This window comes from Anguilla rostrata, chromosome 7 (genome assembly GCF_018555375.3).
Source record: "Anguilla rostrata isolate EN2019 chromosome 7, ASM1855537v3, whole genome shotgun sequence".
Classification (NCBI taxonomy): Eukaryota; Metazoa; Chordata; class Actinopteri; order Anguilliformes; family Anguillidae; genus Anguilla; species Anguilla rostrata.
This window is the reverse complement of record NC_057939.1, coordinates 6675605-6692935: the sequence shown is the minus strand read 5'-3', so window position 1 is coordinate 6692935 and position 17331 is coordinate 6675605. Positions and strand designations below refer to the sequence as shown.

Genomic DNA, 17331 nt, shown 5'->3' with positions numbered 1-17331 from the left:
CAGGACGAAGTGTGTGCTGTGGTCCGGAACACAGCCCCACCCTTCAGGCCATTCAGGAATCCCCCCGTGCGGTTGGGGATTCCAGCACCTGCCATGGCACTTTCTACATGGTTCCACCTCTGTAACCCGCCAAGGGATACCATTTTTTTTTCAAACATGAAAAGAGCACCAACTGCCTGCTCCCCTTTTAATGTTAAATTAAGAAGACCTCCTTGCTCATCTCATGTGAGATGGCAGTGTGCCGTCCCCTCAGGACAACTGCTGTCTCTCTCTCTATCTCTCTCTCTCTCTATTTCCTTCCTTTCACTTTCATTTATTGTCCTTCGCTCTGTCCCTGTCCTCCTTTGACCTTCACGCGGGCGCCTTATCGGACCCGATCCGCTCGGCCTAGTCAGCCACCAGCGTGACTCAGCCTCAGAAGGAAGGCTCTTTGTGCGCGCGAGATCCGAAAGCCTACTCACGGTGCATCCATCCCGCCGGCAGGGACTGTGCTAAGCGTGGGCCCTTTTGAGACTGTGACCGAACCGGGATTGATGAGCAACTCCGAAACGGAACTACGCGGTAAAAAACCGACACGCTGACACGTTTAACGTGGTTTTTTCGATGCAGTCCCTTATCTGTAGAAAGGTGTTCTGGGACGTCTGAGAGCGCCCGGCCGTCTGTCGTAGCGTGCCGAGTCACGAGCTGTGTGGCGGTTTCGTTCGGCACTGTTCGTTTCTGTGGTGTGTAAAAAAATGTGGCCCTGCTCTGGTTGCTGTGTAAAAAAATGGCCGTGTCCCAGTCCTGCGCGACAGTGCTGTGGTCTTTTGGTGCGCTGTGTTGTCTCCTCTCTCGGTTCCCGTTCTTTTTTTTGTTGTTGCCATTTTTCTCCCATTTTCTCCCCAATTTACCCGTTATACCAGTCCCCGTATGAATCACGGTCCTGGTCGATGCGCTATCCTTCTGTCGGTCTGGGGAGGATGTGGACTACCACATGCCTCCTCCGATACATGTGGAGTCGCCAGCCGCTTCTTTCAGGTTCACGCTATCTCCCCCAGATCCACTGGGTTCCCATTCTAAATGCACAGCTCACTTTGAGAGTCACGCAGGCACTCAAAACGTGCTCAAGATCCCCTGGAATTCCCATCCTACCATTTTACACTCCACACATGGCCCTTGGCACCCTGGAATCTCTGGAGCCTCTAACTCTACTGAATTAATGTGGGATGCTAGCTGAGGTGGATGCTTTTATCAAAAACAGTTTCTTTTTTGATGATTGTCCATCCCTACATTTTTTTTCTGTCCTTATGTATTTTTTTTTAGGCCAAATGCATGATGGCATCTTTGTAAACCCGTCCCAGTGCAGCAGCGTCCCTTGTCCGTTTTAAGGCACGGAGCAACACGTACTTCATCTGAAGGATGTGCAGCCGACCGCCTCTTCTTCTGTCTCGCTTTTATGGTGCCCGAAGGCTGGGATCACGTCCTCCTCACCGAATGAAATCCCTCCCTCTTGGGGGCGATGCCACAGTCAGTCGTGTCGTAATCCTGTTACTGTGGAAGTGGAAATACCCTATCTATGTTTCTGTGCTAAAGGGCTCGCCGAGTTTTTAATATAATGTTCACTGTACATTCGGGGGGGGGGGGGGGTGGGGTGGGTAGAACAATATCTTACTTCCTGTTAGACATACTGTACTGTGCTGTCCGCTGTGTTTCCTGTGAGATATCACACGCCCCCACCCCTGTTTCACATTCAGCAGCTCTTCCTCTAGTTCCTTTAGTTCTGACTGTCATAGAATTTAAGGGGTTGGGGGGGGGGGGGTCAAACCGAGTGTTTAGAGCTGAACGGGAGCCAGACGCACAGGGATTCTGTAATTACGGTTGAGGACGGTTAACGGGCGCCGTTCGTCAAGCTGACACGGATTAACCCCCCTAGCCTGCTCCTTTCTGAAGGTTTCCGACGGTTAACCACAAGCGCGGTGGTCGGCTCTGTTTGGGAAGCAGGCCGTCGTCTGATTGGGAGCGGCGGGGGAAGTGCGCGACGCCCAGCCGGGTGCCAGTTTTATGCGTGCCCGTCTGCGGCGTGCTGGGGGTACCTCGCCGTCGCCCTATCGGGGGGTGACCCCCCCCCACCTCGGCTTCGTCCAGCCCTCAGGAGAAGTGTGTGTGTGTGTGCGTATTGTCTGAGGACTTCCTCTCGACGAAACCTTCCTCGTTAAAAGGGGGTAATGAATGACTGAGCTGAGTGCCTTCTGTGGCCCGGCACTGCCCTGCCCCGGCGCACGAGATAGGAATCTGGACCGACGTTGTTTACAGCCTAATTAGTCCAATTTCCTGTGCTCCAGCCCAGAGAGGGGGTCAGTTCAGAGACGGGACGGAGGAGAGGAGAGGAGAGCGTCTGGACTGCTCTAGTTGCGGGGGCAGTGGCCGTCGGGCTGGAGCTTTGAACTCAGGAGGCTTTCTCTCTGGAGCGTTCGTTCGCGCAGGAAAAGGCATTCCCCTGAAATCGTTCCTCGTCGGCAGTGCAGTGTCAAGCGAGCGCTTCCAGCGGGCGGGCGGGGGGGTCGAATCGTGGACTTCAGCGCTCCCGGGCCGCGGCGCGGGTCTGTGATATGGTGGGAGGGGAGCGGAGATGAAGAAGCAGGCCAGCGCAATCCCGCTCATCTTCGTCACTCAGGTAGGAGCGCGGCGGCGGCGGCGGCGGCTCGGCGTCGTTCTGCGCGCCACCCTTCCCACGTCCCCTTGCAGAACTGTAGATACCGCTGAACTTCTTGACCGTGAACACAATCCAGATAGCGATCTTGCGCGGTTTAAAATATACATGAGCCCACGCGGGGGAAACGTGAGCTTTCCTCCTTGAAACCGAAGACCGCACGCTGCAGTGCTCTTTGAGGAACTCGATGCTTCTCCTCGCAGTCTGATGCTTGAAAAAAAAAACTCGTTTAAAAAAAACTGAAATGAGCTGAAATAGCAATAACGTCACTCTTTCCAGGCCACACTGCGGTTGTGTGCAACGCAACTTAAGCCGAGTGTTTCATCACGCTGTAAAACAAGCGTCTTAACAAGTGTTTAGGCTTGTGATGAGACTTGAAATCTTATTTTTTTCACTTGTAGAAAATGTTGGCTTGTTTTAAGGTACTTTTTTTTTGCTGCAAGTGACTAGCAAGAGTCTCACCTTATTGGCAATCTTTTTCAACAAAAAAAATATTGATACCAGTCAGTATGATTTTTTCTAAATAGAAGACTAAAACACTTGTGAAGACTGACTTATTTTTGGGGTTCCTGCAGTGAAAATACACTGAATGACAGTTTGTTCACTCAAAAGTTTGCAGTTGCATCAGGCTGATTCACAGCAAGAGGACAGGAAGAGGGTGGTGGAGGGAGAGAACAGAGATAATGCGTTTTCATTTACCAAGCATTAGAGGTGCAAATAAGGGACGTTCCCTTCATTGACTTACTTCCCTACAGACTGCAAAAGCACTCATAAGTGATATACAGCTTATTCCTTAATATCCTGATACTGCTCTCGGCTGTTTTTGGACCAATTTGGACCTCGTCTTGTTGCACCCTTGGGTGTCTTGTTGAAAGCGGTAGAGAACGACTTGGACCTGGTCTTGCATGCTATCTTGTTTGCGAACACCAAAGCAGACTGGCTGAAGAGAAGCTCTTGAAGCCAAACCAATATCTTTAATGACCGATTTAAGTGGTTTGAGCGAAATTCAGCATCCAGCTACTGCAGGAATTATGTCCTACTTTGGTTAGCGTCCCATTCCTTCATCATAAAACCGGACTCTTATTCCCAGAGGTCGTTGATTAAGTACATTCTCCACCCCTTTTTGCATTGCTCATTCTATGCAGCGTCTGAAGAACTTCCTCTCCTTCTCTCGTTTGAAATGTTGCGTACGAAATGTTGCGTCTCCGCGAAACTCGGCCGCCAACTCTGGCGGAACCCTGAGTCAGGAATATCGCGCAACACATAACGTGTCACGCGGTTCGCGGACTGAAACCCGTGCTCTCCTAACGTCGTGGTGATCTCTAATCTCATTCCTTTTCACCACTGTCTCACGAATGCCTTTAGCATCTGTCTTATGCGAGTGCTTGTGTCGGTGCAAATTTTCCGTGTTTTTGAGCACGTGTGTGTTTTTGTGTGCTTCTGCGTTTACTAAGCGTGTTTTTGATATGGTTCCGTGTGAAGCAGGTGTGTGTGTGTGTGTATTTGTGTGGATGTGCGTCCAGAGGGGCATGAGAATATTAGGCCACTAAAGCATTCTGGAAATAATTTCCCATGCTTGCATAACGTTGCAATAGGAAGCAATTCCGCAAAGGGAGACCGAGGCACTCTGTCTTGTATTAAAAGCCTTTATTCAGTTAGGCAAGGGTAAAAAAAAAACAAAAACATACTGACGCATTTCAGCTCGCCTTCAGTCCTCGTCAGGGAAAATCAGTAAACAGGAAATTACATCACTTATGTAACCCGTCCATTCATGGCCGAACAAGCCAAAAAAACTGATGGAAATGAGACCAACAAAAAATAATGTTAGCACCCATTCATTAAATAAAAAGGTGTGGCTATGAGAATGTGTTAGAGTAATAGGGATGGGCTGTTTCATCCAGGGCCGGCCGTGAAGTTTAAGCTGTGCGTGGCGGATCAGGGTATAGGGGAGCGTCTGATGGGGTCGGGGAGGGCAGATGCTGGAGGGGCAGTTCTGGGGGCAGGATCACACCAGGGGCCTCTTCATTAGCGAGGTCGTGTGACCTGGTCCACCTTAACATCTGCAACCCAGACCGGACCCGGGGAATAACTCTCAACTCCGTCTGAACACTGCTGAGCACGGTTATGTAACCTCAGCACACCAGTGTAATGGGGCACGTCCTCTGTCCCAAATGGGTTGGCAGCTGGTAAACCGCCATGAAAGATATTACATGAAAATCGGCAGGTATTTGTGCGGTATTAGAAGCCCGGGTCCTTTTTCTTTTTGCTAAATGGCAATATTAGTTACTGTAGATTTTATTTTATTTGAATTAATTCAGCGTCCTTGTGCCCATTGACTCCTGACAGCTTAAAGAGAGAGATGGGCTGTTTGAGTTCAATTCATTTCTCAGAGACCTGAGCATCGCACAACCTCAGGACGTGAATTCATGCCGTTTGTCCAGCCGCAGAAATAAATCGCATTACAGCGACCACAAATCGAATTACGAACAATTTAATGAAATAAAGGCCTTGATGTAGTGAGATGAAAGGCGCTGTGTAATTCGATTCGTTGTAAATCGCCATTACATACAGTGCGACAAGTGGACGTTGCACTTTGCCTCTCTGAAAACCAACTGACTTAATGTGTGAAAAGAAATAGGCGTTGCGCAAATGAGTGACTGAACTTGACCCGTGAGGGTCAAGGCTGCTCCTGAGCACAAACTGTCAGCCGCGCATTGCTGTGAAAACACCAAATAAAAAGATACTGTGGACATATAAACACCACAGGCTTTCTTTAAAAAACAAAACAAACAAAAAAAAAATGGTGTAATCTGTAACTTGACTTACAAGGTAGAGGGGGGGGAAAAACTGTAATGGTGTCTCAGATGTAGTGTAGTGACAACGATCTCAGGATAGACGTGGGAAATGTTTGTTAAACAGACACCTCTCAGATTTTGGTTCCTCGTTCTCCGAGCAACCGCGAACGGCCTTTTGGCCGGCCGTCAGCGCAGGAGAAATGATGGTTCTGTGGGTTGCTTTAATAACATTTAAATGTGGACTTGAACCCGCAACTAACGATGAGAATGGAATCCAGTGCCAGGCGGATACGTTACATTACATTTATTTGTCAGACGCTTTTATCCGAAGCGACGTACAATAAGCGCATACTGAAGGCCATTGGAGCAACTACAAAAACGCAGGTTCGATAAGGTACAATGCTCATTTTGTAACAGTTATTCAATGCTGCCGTGAACGCATTAAGTCCAGCGCACACAGTAAACATTACTCTGACCTAACTTACGCTAAGTCAAACTAGGACATCAAGATAATGATACAAGGTACAATAAGGGCTGGATATGATATAGAGGGTGATGGGGATGTCTTGTACTTTGAGTCAACGTGTTCCAAGTGCGCCATTGCGAATGAGTCATTTGCTTTGGCCAGACGATGCCCTCTGGCAGTGTCTCTCTCTCAAACATTACCAGGGTATTGGAGCACTTACTTATGGGGTCATGGGGTCTCTCTCACCGACATCAACTTCCTGCTGGGTAGTTCCAAGCGAGGACGATATCTCACTTATTAATGTCATTGTGTTCACAAAGGTGGGGAACTGATTCACAGCAAAATAAATATGTTTCCACTGTGTGCAGTATTTAACAAGCTGGGGTTGCAGGAGTTATTTCAGTTCGGTCTGAGAAAAGCGGTATTGTGCACATTCCTCTGCAGTGGAGCTTTGTGTTCACCACTTAGTGTTTATTTCCAGTGGTTTTTCCTTCCCCTGCAGGTGACCGGTTATTTACGTCAGGTGTTCCCTTCGCGGCGATCATTCTTCGGACCGCGTTTTGATCGGTTTCCCCTTTGAGAGCCGAGGGCGGAGCAGTGGCAGATGACTGATGCGGCATTTCTGCCTTTATTAAGGCCGTGCGTCGGGCCTGTCACCGATCAATCTCCTCCTGGGGAAACGCGATAATAATGCGTAGGGCAGCTAGGGTACACGTCATCACTCACGGAGACGACGGGCGACATTTTTCTGCGGGAGAGAGAGAGAGAGAGAGAGAGAGAGAGGGAGGCGACCATAATTCTTGTCGGGCTTGAATGACTTTTTCGGGTTGTCTGTCGTCGCGCGGGGATCGCACATCGACCCGCATCTTGTATCGCAGCACCCGTAGCAGTAATGTCATCGTTGTTTGCTGTTTCGTGGAATGTTTTTTTCCTGATTACGCAGAAGGCCACAGAGCAGAGGTTTAGAGAGAAGATTTATGTGGCCACACTGACCTTTATATCAATTTACACACTTTTCAACGGATTATGCTCCTGACGCCTATGACCCTACAGCGCGGCTGAAGGAGATGTTATTCCTCTGAAATATGATATATAAAATCCTGTATGAGTCTTTTTTTTGTCATTTGACAAAAATGGGTATTCAGCTTGTGATTCATGAGTGATGTCATCAGGGGAGTCGCTGTGAACATCTAAAACTTTCTTTAGAAACTCACTTCTTCATGACCCTGACATTCGGTCACATCAAGCCTTGTCGTGATGGACTATTGCAGCAACGTATTGCTGTTTATTGTGAGCCAAACGCGAGGGTTGAGTCGAGTTCACCACACTGGCATCCATTCTGTCGTGTGGAAGATTGTCGACATGTACGGAAATTACATTCTGAAATCAGCTCCATGTTTTATATTTCGTGTCCTCTGGTCTGCTGGAATTTGGCCTCTGATTGGAAAAAATCCTTTTAAACTGTAAAGACTGAGGATGAACAGGAAAAACACCCGCATAAATGTAGCTAGTCTGGTTCTTGACATTTTTGTATCAAGTATTTACCAGTACTGACTCCTGGGGTGCAATTCTGACTTTTCTGGAACATTTCATACTCGTCATTGCTAGTAACAGACAGGAGCTACACCTCTCGAGTTCAAGAAGACAGCATTTTGATAATGCAGAAATGTTCTTGCGTGTCTCACAATCCACCTCTCCCACTGTTGTCCTATGATTTAACAGAACGTTTGCTGCGTAAGGATTCGCCATTGATCTTACTCCACCCAATGCCGGAGGTTACGTGGTTTCTGGCTGACAGCTCTGCTCTATTGCCGTTGCCCTCGCCGAACTGACTGGTCTGCGGTGCGTGACTGTTGCGCCGGCTACTTGGCCTCGGCACGGTTGCCTTGGCAACGCGCAGCTAAAGAGGAAGATGAAATTTTTAAGTGGGCCTGTGCTTTCTCACAGACCATTGTCTCCGGGAGCTGTTCTGTTCTGTGGAGAGTAAATAAACGCAGACACACTGGAGTAATTACTGCTGCAGCCTCTCTTAGCCTGCGTTTGGGGGAAACTGGCCAGCGTGTTGCAGAGGGGCTGAAGATACAATACATCCACTCGACGGAGCCTCTCTGGCGCAATAGAGCGAACGGGCGAATCACGTACTGTACACGTCTTAACTGCTCATCTGCTCATCGGGGGGGGGGACCTCATGTGACCTTTTGATTGCTGCAGCCTTTCTACACGAAAGAACCATGAGTTGATTTTGCTCTAAGCCGTTAGGAGCTTTATTAAATTTCCTGAACACAAGCAATACAAATGCAACAGATCTATTCATAAATAATCAGGAGGGGGAAGAAAAAAAAATACTGTTTCTGGTCCCTGCTTTAGATACAGAGGCATTTCTAATATCTGCAGTGAAATTTTCAGATCTCATCTGAACTTGATGCAACCTCTCAAGCATGCACCTATCACAGGCAGTCAAAACTGTTTCACCAAAGCCAGGGAAACCGAAAATCTAGCTTCAGTTCATTTGCATTTTTTTTATTTATAGAACCGGTTACAGAGGAAAGCATAAAAACAGTAAAAATATGAAAACTGAGAAAGATCTTCAGTATACACACAGCCATTATATTCCTATAAGCTCCTCTCAAACCACTAGAGGCCTATTAGACCCCACAACACTGACCTATTAAGCCGTGCAACTTGCAGTGAGAAAAGAAGTACCTGGTGGGTTGGCTTTGCATGCTTTGTAATCATCTGCCCTCCTGAACTGATGGCGGAGGATCCCGTAATGATCAAAGTTAAGGAGCAGTGTTAACTTTGAAAAACTGTGGCAAAGGTCGTGTTATTGTGACATCACAGATGCTGAACCTATGCTGCTTGCTTGCTAATTTCAGGGTGTTTCATCACTGTTGCCGCGCTACAAACAGGCTTTGATGCGGCACACGTTGTGCTGGTGAGCGTGATGTGTATGTGCGTAAATCTCTGAGAGAATCTAACGCCTGGAGGAACCTCCACACAGCCTGATACCAGTCAGAATTAATTGTGATGTCACACTGCCTTTGAGGCAGCCTATACCAAGATGAATTCCTAGATTGGACCCTGTCTGTATCTATTCATGGATGTTCTGCAGCCTTTTTCGAGTTTTATGAGCTTTCTGGTGACTGTTCAGTGAACTACTTGTTAGGCTTAAATGTCAAAGAACTTGAATAGAACATTCCGCAGATGTGGTATTTGCACAATTTCCAAACTTAGGCAGATGCCACAAGTTTATTAATCCTAACAAGTTTCAAAATTCAAACATTGAATTTAAAAGCATGTAAGTGTGAAAGGAAATACCAGCAAGAAATACAAGATGTAACCCCACACTATCACGGTCAAAATCCCCGCACCTATCCAGGCCCCACCAACCCCCACCTGGGCAGAATATTGCACGCGTTTGTCCTGTATTTGGAGGGAGGGAAGGTTGGAACCCCCCTGTGCTGCTACGTTTTCCTCTCTGAGGGGTGCAGCGCGAGACGAGACCGTGACCAGCAGACCGAACGTGACCGAAATCGGCTGACCGTCCCGGTGAACGCTCCTGCGCGCACACCCGTTATCCCCCCCTCATAAATCATTCACCCGCGTCCAATCGCCTGAGCCGTCGGGTGGGGAGGGTTTTTTTTTCAGTCGCGCTCAGCAGGAACCACTGAATCATTCATAAATAATACAGGAGCAGCATGGCTCTTGTCGCCATCAGAGGTGAAAAGGTGTGTTTGTTCTGGGCTACTGTCTGCGAAAGTGAAAGAAATAAGAATTCGGAAAGAATTACCCGTGACATCACAGTGCTGGCATTTAGCCAACGTTCTTATCGTGAACGACTTATGCACAACTTTTGCATTTTTGCATAGCATTCATTTATGCGGCTGGATATTTACTGAAGCAATCCAGTTGCTCAAGGGTGCAACGGCAGTGTCCTGTCTGGAAATCAAACCTGCAACCTTTGGGTTACAAGCCCAGTTCCTTACCCATTATACCACACTGCCACAGTGCTTGCTTCAAATCCTGTTGATGACCTTGCTAAAGCAAGGCTTAAAGCTTCATGTGAAAATACTCCAATGTATGCCAGTCAACTAATCGAAGGACAGGGTGAGACGATGGAATAGTAGCCTTTGAAATATGTTTAATTTATGATCCATTTCCCATTTTTCACAACATGGAAACGATAAACTTTGCAAAAGTATGGTTATGAAGGACGTGAATTTATGAAGCCTATTTCTTCCAAACCTTTTGTAGAGGGTCTGCATCTTGCAAAATATATGGGTCAATGTAGCAGTGCTACTAAACCTTGGAGCGATATTATATAATATTGGAGAATTTCCCCTGGAACTTTTTATTTCTTGTTCATTTTACTGGCTCAACTGTAGTCATTAATCAGAAGTGCCGTCATTGCACTGTACTTTATTTGAGGTAAACATTCCCTTTGCTTGCATCTTGTAAAAAGTTTCTCTGATATCAGCAAACAAGGCTACCACATAGAGTTTTATGTTTCTTAGCAACTGCTCTCTTTCAACCCACACTGTCCCCGCTGTTCCTGTGATGGTCCGGGTCACTCCTCTCTAAAAGCCCTGTCTAAACCTAGCAGATGTACACAAATAGCAATCTGTCTCACTCCTCAAATTTTTATCTAAAACTGGAGCGCGCAGGCTGCAATCAACTGTCTCGCTGTCTCCAACAAAATGACTTCCTTGACCCCAACCAATCAGATTTGCCCCTAGTGTCCCCCCAAGGCTTGGTGTTTGGTCCTCTCCTCTATTGGGGGCGACATAGTTCAGGAGGTAAGAGCGGTTGTCTGGCAGTCGGAGGGTTGTCGGTTCGATCCCCCGCCCCGGGGCGTGTCGAAGTGTCCCTGAGCAAGACACCTAACCCCTAATTGCTCCCAACAAGCTGATTGGTACCTTGCATGGCAGCCTTTCACCATTGGTGTGTGTGTGTGAATGTGTGAATGAGAGGCATCAATTGTAAAGCGCTTTGGATAAAAGCGCTATATAAATGCAGTCCATTTACCATTTACCATATTCTCTTTGAATCGCTTTCTCCAATTACCTCTGCTCAAAGCACGTTGTGTCATTGCTAATGTCTATGCTAATGACATAACTCTTTTTCTACCTGGAACACCCACGTTCAGAACACATATACCCGCATGCCTGACATTGACATTGCTGCCTGGTTGTACAGGCATGACCTGAAGCTAACTCTGGGAAAGACAGCTGCTCTTCCTGTTCTTCCTGAAAGTCATGTGCTAGCACTGCCATCTTGTCCCCTTGCCTCAGTCCATCTTGCAACGCATCACAGATAGACAGTTTTTTTTTTTTACAGTGGTGTGGGGTCATCACTAACCTCCAGCTGTTCAATCATGATGTAACCTTTGAAGTGTAGAATGTAAACACTGTCATCCAAGTACATTCAACAGCTTTGTTTGCTGTTGCAGTCACAAGTTGTTATGAAGATGGTTGATCGGAACTGTTTGGGCGTCCGCACGAGTGTTTTGCCACCATAGGACTGCTCTGTTGGCCATAACGCCCCTGTTGCGTTCCTGTCCTTGCTGGTTGGGATTACCGTATCACAGGCAACTGGTGGTCCTATCTCAGCAGCCCATGACCATTCCTCATGGCCTGTCTTGGTTCCGATACACCACCGGGCCCGAAGGAGAAACTGACCTCATCGGGAGCCGTGATCGCACTTTTTACGTCAATCTAGACCTCCTGCCACTCGGCCACCATGATACCTCTGCTAGGTCCTGATGCGTGTTCCTTTCCTCACTCTCTGTGGTGGCTGTGCGATAATGGCCGCTAGAGCTGCCAATCAACACTTTGTTCATTTCTCGGATCTCTTGTTTTAAAACCCCGATCTGCTGATGAGTGTCTTGTCTAACCTCTTGACATTGTGTTTGACCTCTGTGCTTGTTTGAGTGGGTTACCTGCGGCTCTGATTATAAATGAACCTGATGTAAGTTTGACAAATTAGAACAACGACAAATATCTGATGATGGTTGTGCAAGAACTTTCCTTTTAGTTTCTGCACTTAGGTGGGGTCTTTTCTCATCAAAGCTTAGACTGGTGCTGTAGATTCTGTAGACTACTGCCACTGATGATATTAAGTAACTCATTAAACAGAATGGTGTGTAATACGGCTCAAACGTCTATGTTGCCCTTTTCAAGTGTACCCTGTATTCTTAGGAATGGCTGAATTATCATACTTTACTCAGGTAATACTTTTTTACTTAGTCCCCCCTTGGCTCATTGTGGCTCTGGAAGAAAACCAATCTATTGATTGAGAACAATCTGAATGACATTGCCTAACATAATATTAATATCATCTGCTTGCAGAAGCAGTTTTCCAGATGGATTAGCCCAGAGTAATTGCGTTTCAAAGGGTTTTTTTTTTTTAAACATTGTCCTCAAATCGTTATTTGGGTTATGAGAAGAATTAAGAGGCTATAAAAATATGCTGTTATGTAATGCTTTTAATGGATCAAATTCCACTTCTGCTTCTATGGTTTATGAGCTGCAGGAAGTAATTTACCGCTCGCATGAATGAATGACAGGTGAATGAATTTTCATCTTTCATGCACAACGTGCCAATGTGATACCGTGCGCCACTGAAAGATATGCAACACTTCAAACTCACCTGCCAAAATTGATTTATCTTTTGGCATCCGTAGGTGGTCTCTGTGTATCCGTTCCCTACCTGTCACATCCATTTCAGCTGCAGTGTCACATTAGCCCCCCCTCCCCTCCTTTGTGACATCACTCAGCCCCTCCTCCCTCTGACAGGGTGCCCTGAGGTAACCAAGAACCAAGAGCGAAGGAGCAGAGGGAGTAGGCTAACATTACACGGAAAGTCAAAAACCTTTAAATCCTTGCAGCCAGCTCAGTTCAGTGAACTGACACACATTTATATTAAATATATAAATAACAACCTATCAACCAGGGAACAAGATAGATTTACCTTGCTAAATGGGAGAAATATATATGTTTTTAAACTCGGTACCTAGAAGCACACCCAAACAACAGTTGGAGGCTGGGGTGGTGGAGGGTAAGTGCAATTTTGTGAGCAGCAAAGAGAGAAGTATGCAAAAAGCAGCACAGGAGAGGTCTGATTGTCAATTTAAAAAAATGTAGTGATGTGTGCATGTTACTGGAAGTGTGTATTAGATTTAATATGGAAGACATTCCCACAAATCTGGGTTCAGTCACAAAAAAATCAACTTTCACTGCCCAGTAATGGCTTTTAAGTTTGATGCATGAAAAACATAGCATATTCCGTAGAATCTTTATATACAACATTTGGCAGCGATTAACACAGTGGTGAGCAATGCATTTCTTTCAACATTATGCTGACTGTGGGCAGGCTGTTTCACTTAAAATATTTTATGCATACAAACATTTGTGTGAATCATACTTAGTAGGTTGCAGGATGTAATTTTCATAATGTGCTATTTGTCGAACTCGCAGAAAATAAGCACGGTGCATTCATCCAAACCCAACATAAAAATGTAGCTCAAAAGACTTGCGATATTGCCCTAAAAATTCATAATTCAGTATAAATAATCCTTCGAGGAGAGGTGGCTTTTTCGGAAATGGTTTTCAGGCTAAATGAGAAAAAAAACTGTGAAATGAAATAACAGTACCTTTGGTCCCCGGCTGCCTAAAAATGGTAATAAAACAAAAAACAGACAGTGGTGTTCCTGCACTGGCTCCAGCAGTGCTTTAACCCAGTTTGTTTCACGATTTAACAAAAAAACCTTGAGGGACAGTAATGAATTCACAATAGAACCTTAGTAATGACATAAATAGTCTCTGTTGTTCTCCCTCTCAATCAATAGACCACTGCAGTGCATTGTTTTAGCGAGCCGTATTTCTTTTCTTTTTACGACTGAATTTGGCCCGGCCTACCCCAACCGGGCTCGAACGAGGAGACGGGCCTGAGACTGGGGCCCCAACACGCCGGAAAACTTTACCCATTCAGCGATATTCACGTCCCGTCACGCTGGGTGGGAACAAAAGGGGGGGTCCGCTGGGACGCGTAAAGAATGAGAGTCCCCCCCCCCCTCCTATCAATCGGGGCCCTTTTTTACTCTTTTAGAAACTTCAGCGGTGAATAGAGCGGGGGAATCTGGCAACCGCTCCAGATCAGTAATTCTTCTTCCCCGGTGTAAAACACACCCTGGACCTCGTGTTAAAAGACTCATAAATCAGGAGCCGAGAAAGAAAGAAAGAGAGGAAATGGACCCGGAGGAGAGGACTGTGATTGGAGAAGAAGAAATAAATAAATAAATAAATAAATGGATCACAAGATTTAATCAAGTTGACGCCATTTTGCTCAGAATGTAGTCTGTGGGAAGTAATGGGAGGGGGTAATTATCTCCAAAGCAAAGACGGTAAAGCCTAAGTCAGCTGCGGTGCATTGTGCTCTGATTGAAAAGGGCGATGCCATTTTCTCTAAAATAACAATTTTCAAAGAGGCTTGAAATGTATGAAAAGAAACGTCTCGTGTTTGGGTATCACTGAATTACTCTAGCCATATGCGTTGCGTACATTAGCTGGGTATGCTTGACTTATTGGCTTAAAGCTCAAGCTCTACAAAGAACAAGGCCTCAGCAATGAAACACAGAGCCAGTAGAAATTTGAACCAAAATGAGCAAACGGCAGTGTGATCAGTTATGCACTGACATAAAGGTCTTCAATACATTTCAGAAAGGGATGCCAGAAGATCAAATCAATTTGCCTTGCCGATGGAGAGAAACAGCGAGTGGACGTTGATTTATGGCTTTTCTTTTTTTCGTGCCAGAGAACTGGGCTGAGCGAGTGAAGGGACTGAGTGTTTGTGGCCGCCATTGTGGCTCAAAAAAACAGATGTGCTGTTGATTACTCTGGGACCTGGAGCCGAGCTGTGGCCCCTTTGCTCTTGCACTCCTGACACGTACATGACAGAATGCTGGAGCGGAAAGTGCTGGGAAGGGTTTTAAAGGAGCTTGGCTACGCATACGACACAGCCTGGTCAAAATCTTTATAAATGGAGTGAAACTGTGAAGATTTGCTGAGGGAAACGGCTAATTCCAAGAGATATACTGCATGCGACACAAGAAAATCTGCACTAGAGACAGAGGGACACTAGAGACGCTGAGCCAGATACAACCCGGGCTGAGAGAGAGAGAGATAGAGCGCAATAGATAGAGAAAGAGAGATAGATCGATAGAGGGAGAGAGAGCGAGAGAGAGAGAGAGAGAGAGCGAGAGACTTGGAGCATAAATTAGACTGAAGAGGAAACAGCAGAAGGGAAATATCAGGGTGAAAGAGGAGGGAAGAGAGGGAGTCCGGTTAGAATTAGAATGAGTGTGTTAGAAACAGAGAAAGAGAGCGAGAGAAGGCTGAGACTGAGGGTCCAAGCGAGAGGGTTAGTAATGCAAAATGAAAAGGGCGAAAGATGCTCAACATGTCATTGAGCAGAGGTCCTGACCCTTATCCAGAAAGGGCCCGTGTGGGTGCAGGCTTTTGTTCCAGTCAATCAGTTACACGCCTGATTCTGAAGGTCCTTAGCAAAGACTCCAGTGGTTGATTAGTAGAATCAGGCGTGTAACTGCTTTACTGGAACAAAGGCCTGCACCCTTCCTGGATAAGATTAAGGACCCTTGTCACAGAGAAAAAAAACATTTAAGACTGTAGCACCAGTTTATCCATGCTAATACCCCTTTGAAGTTTGCAGTGACCATTGCGGAATCTCAGCATGTACATATGATAATGAGATTTCCCCACTCTGGTACCACAGGTGCTTATGAGTGGCAGTTCAATTTCTGGCAAGACGAAAATATTTCACCTGAACTGTTATGGCTTCAGGTTTCACGAGCCAAGCCAAGCCAAGCCAGGCATGCAAGATGGGTTGTCAACAGCCAGCAAAATAAACATAATTCAACACTGTAATGTGCTGGTAGCTGTTTATGGGAAGCTGCGTCCTGTAACACCACCAACACTGTGCAAGAGTTTGCAGAAAACCTAACGAAGAAAAAACACGAAATAATACAAGCACAATGCATAAGCGCACATATAACAAAGGGAAATGTCTAGGAGGTTAACGTGTATTTTACCCTTCTGCAGAGCCGTATCAGGATAAATAATGGATCGTGTAATTGTTTGGGAAAGCAATATGTGGGTCGCTTGGTAAAAACATTTACGTTCCGCTCGTTACAAACTGGGGAAATGGAGAGGTTGGGCGCACTCATAGCTTTATTCACCGTAACTCAAACTATATCCTGAGGGGATGACGCATAGCCTACTACTGCTGTGTCACAGCAGCGGTACTCTTGTTTATGAATTCCAGAAGAGTTCTAGGCATCGCATAACAAAATGCTACTTCTTAGGTATTGGAGTGTACAAAATCATATTTAAAGTGGGACATTATCATAGGCTGGACTAAATAACTGTCTGGCATAGATAAGAACACACATACTTTTCACTGGAAAACCAAATGAGAGCGCAAATTGGAATGCTTTCCGGGATCAGATAACATAGGTGGTGAAGAACACTGTCTGCAGTTCCAAGGAACTCAAAACACAGGCGCGGAGGGTAATTTAAGGACCTAATGATGTCAAAAGCTGCCGACTGTGCGCTGCAGCTAAATCAATGGGCCGTGTGGAGTTTCGTCATTTCTGTAGAGACCGGTGAGAGATTACATCAGATCGTTCCTAATGACAACAACAAGACAAAGTATTACCCCCTGATTACTTGAAGGGTAATAGCATTTGTCTTTTTGTTGTCATTAGTACACAGAGTCAAATCTCTTTGGCTGCTGGGTAGTAGTTAGAAAACACGCTCTCTGCAGCACACTCCAGAACAATTTGGACTTGGCTATATAGTTTCTATGCACCGTTAGGCACATCTAGGTTGAGATTTTTTGTGTTTAAATTTTCCCCTCAGCCCGCCACATTCAATAAAACAAACAGGTTTTACATGTTCGACAAGTCAGTGCGCTCTCACCACAAGAGCTGGAAAAGGATGACAATGCCAGCCCATTGTTGGCATTGTTTGCCAATATTGTTGTGTGCCTTAAGACAGAAACAAACGGGATACCATTTTACTGGAGCATACTGCAGTATTATTAATGTGTCGGAATAACTTGCTAAATCTTCATGTCCATCACAACAAAGCATAGACCTGCACTGGTTGTTATGCTAAACACAACATAAGGTGATAAATAATTCCTCATTTGATGCTTATACCATTTTTCTATTTTATATATAGGCTATTCAAGCGAGGTAACCATCTTGTGAATAGTTTTTAAATGGAAAAACAATATTTGTACTTGTGGATCGCAAACTATTTAGAAGATAAAATGTTTTTTTTTATTGAATATCTATATATGTA

The 17331-nt window shown here is 45.8% G+C and overlaps 1 protein-coding gene across 1 annotated transcript in view; it reads left to right on the top strand.

The window, feature by feature from the left end:
- The first annotated feature begins 1817 nt into the window (after positions 1 to 1817).
- Positions 1818 to 17331, top strand: part of tmcc3 (transmembrane and coiled-coil domain family 3) — a 53970-nt gene continuing 38456 nt past the window's right edge. Inside the window, exon 1 of the mRNA XM_064342553.1 lies at positions 1818 to 2653. Within this exon, the coding sequence (XP_064198623.1) occupies positions 2609 to 2653 (45 nt within the window). The 5' untranslated portion in view covers positions 1818 to 2608. The remainder of the gene's footprint in view (positions 2654 to 17331) is intronic.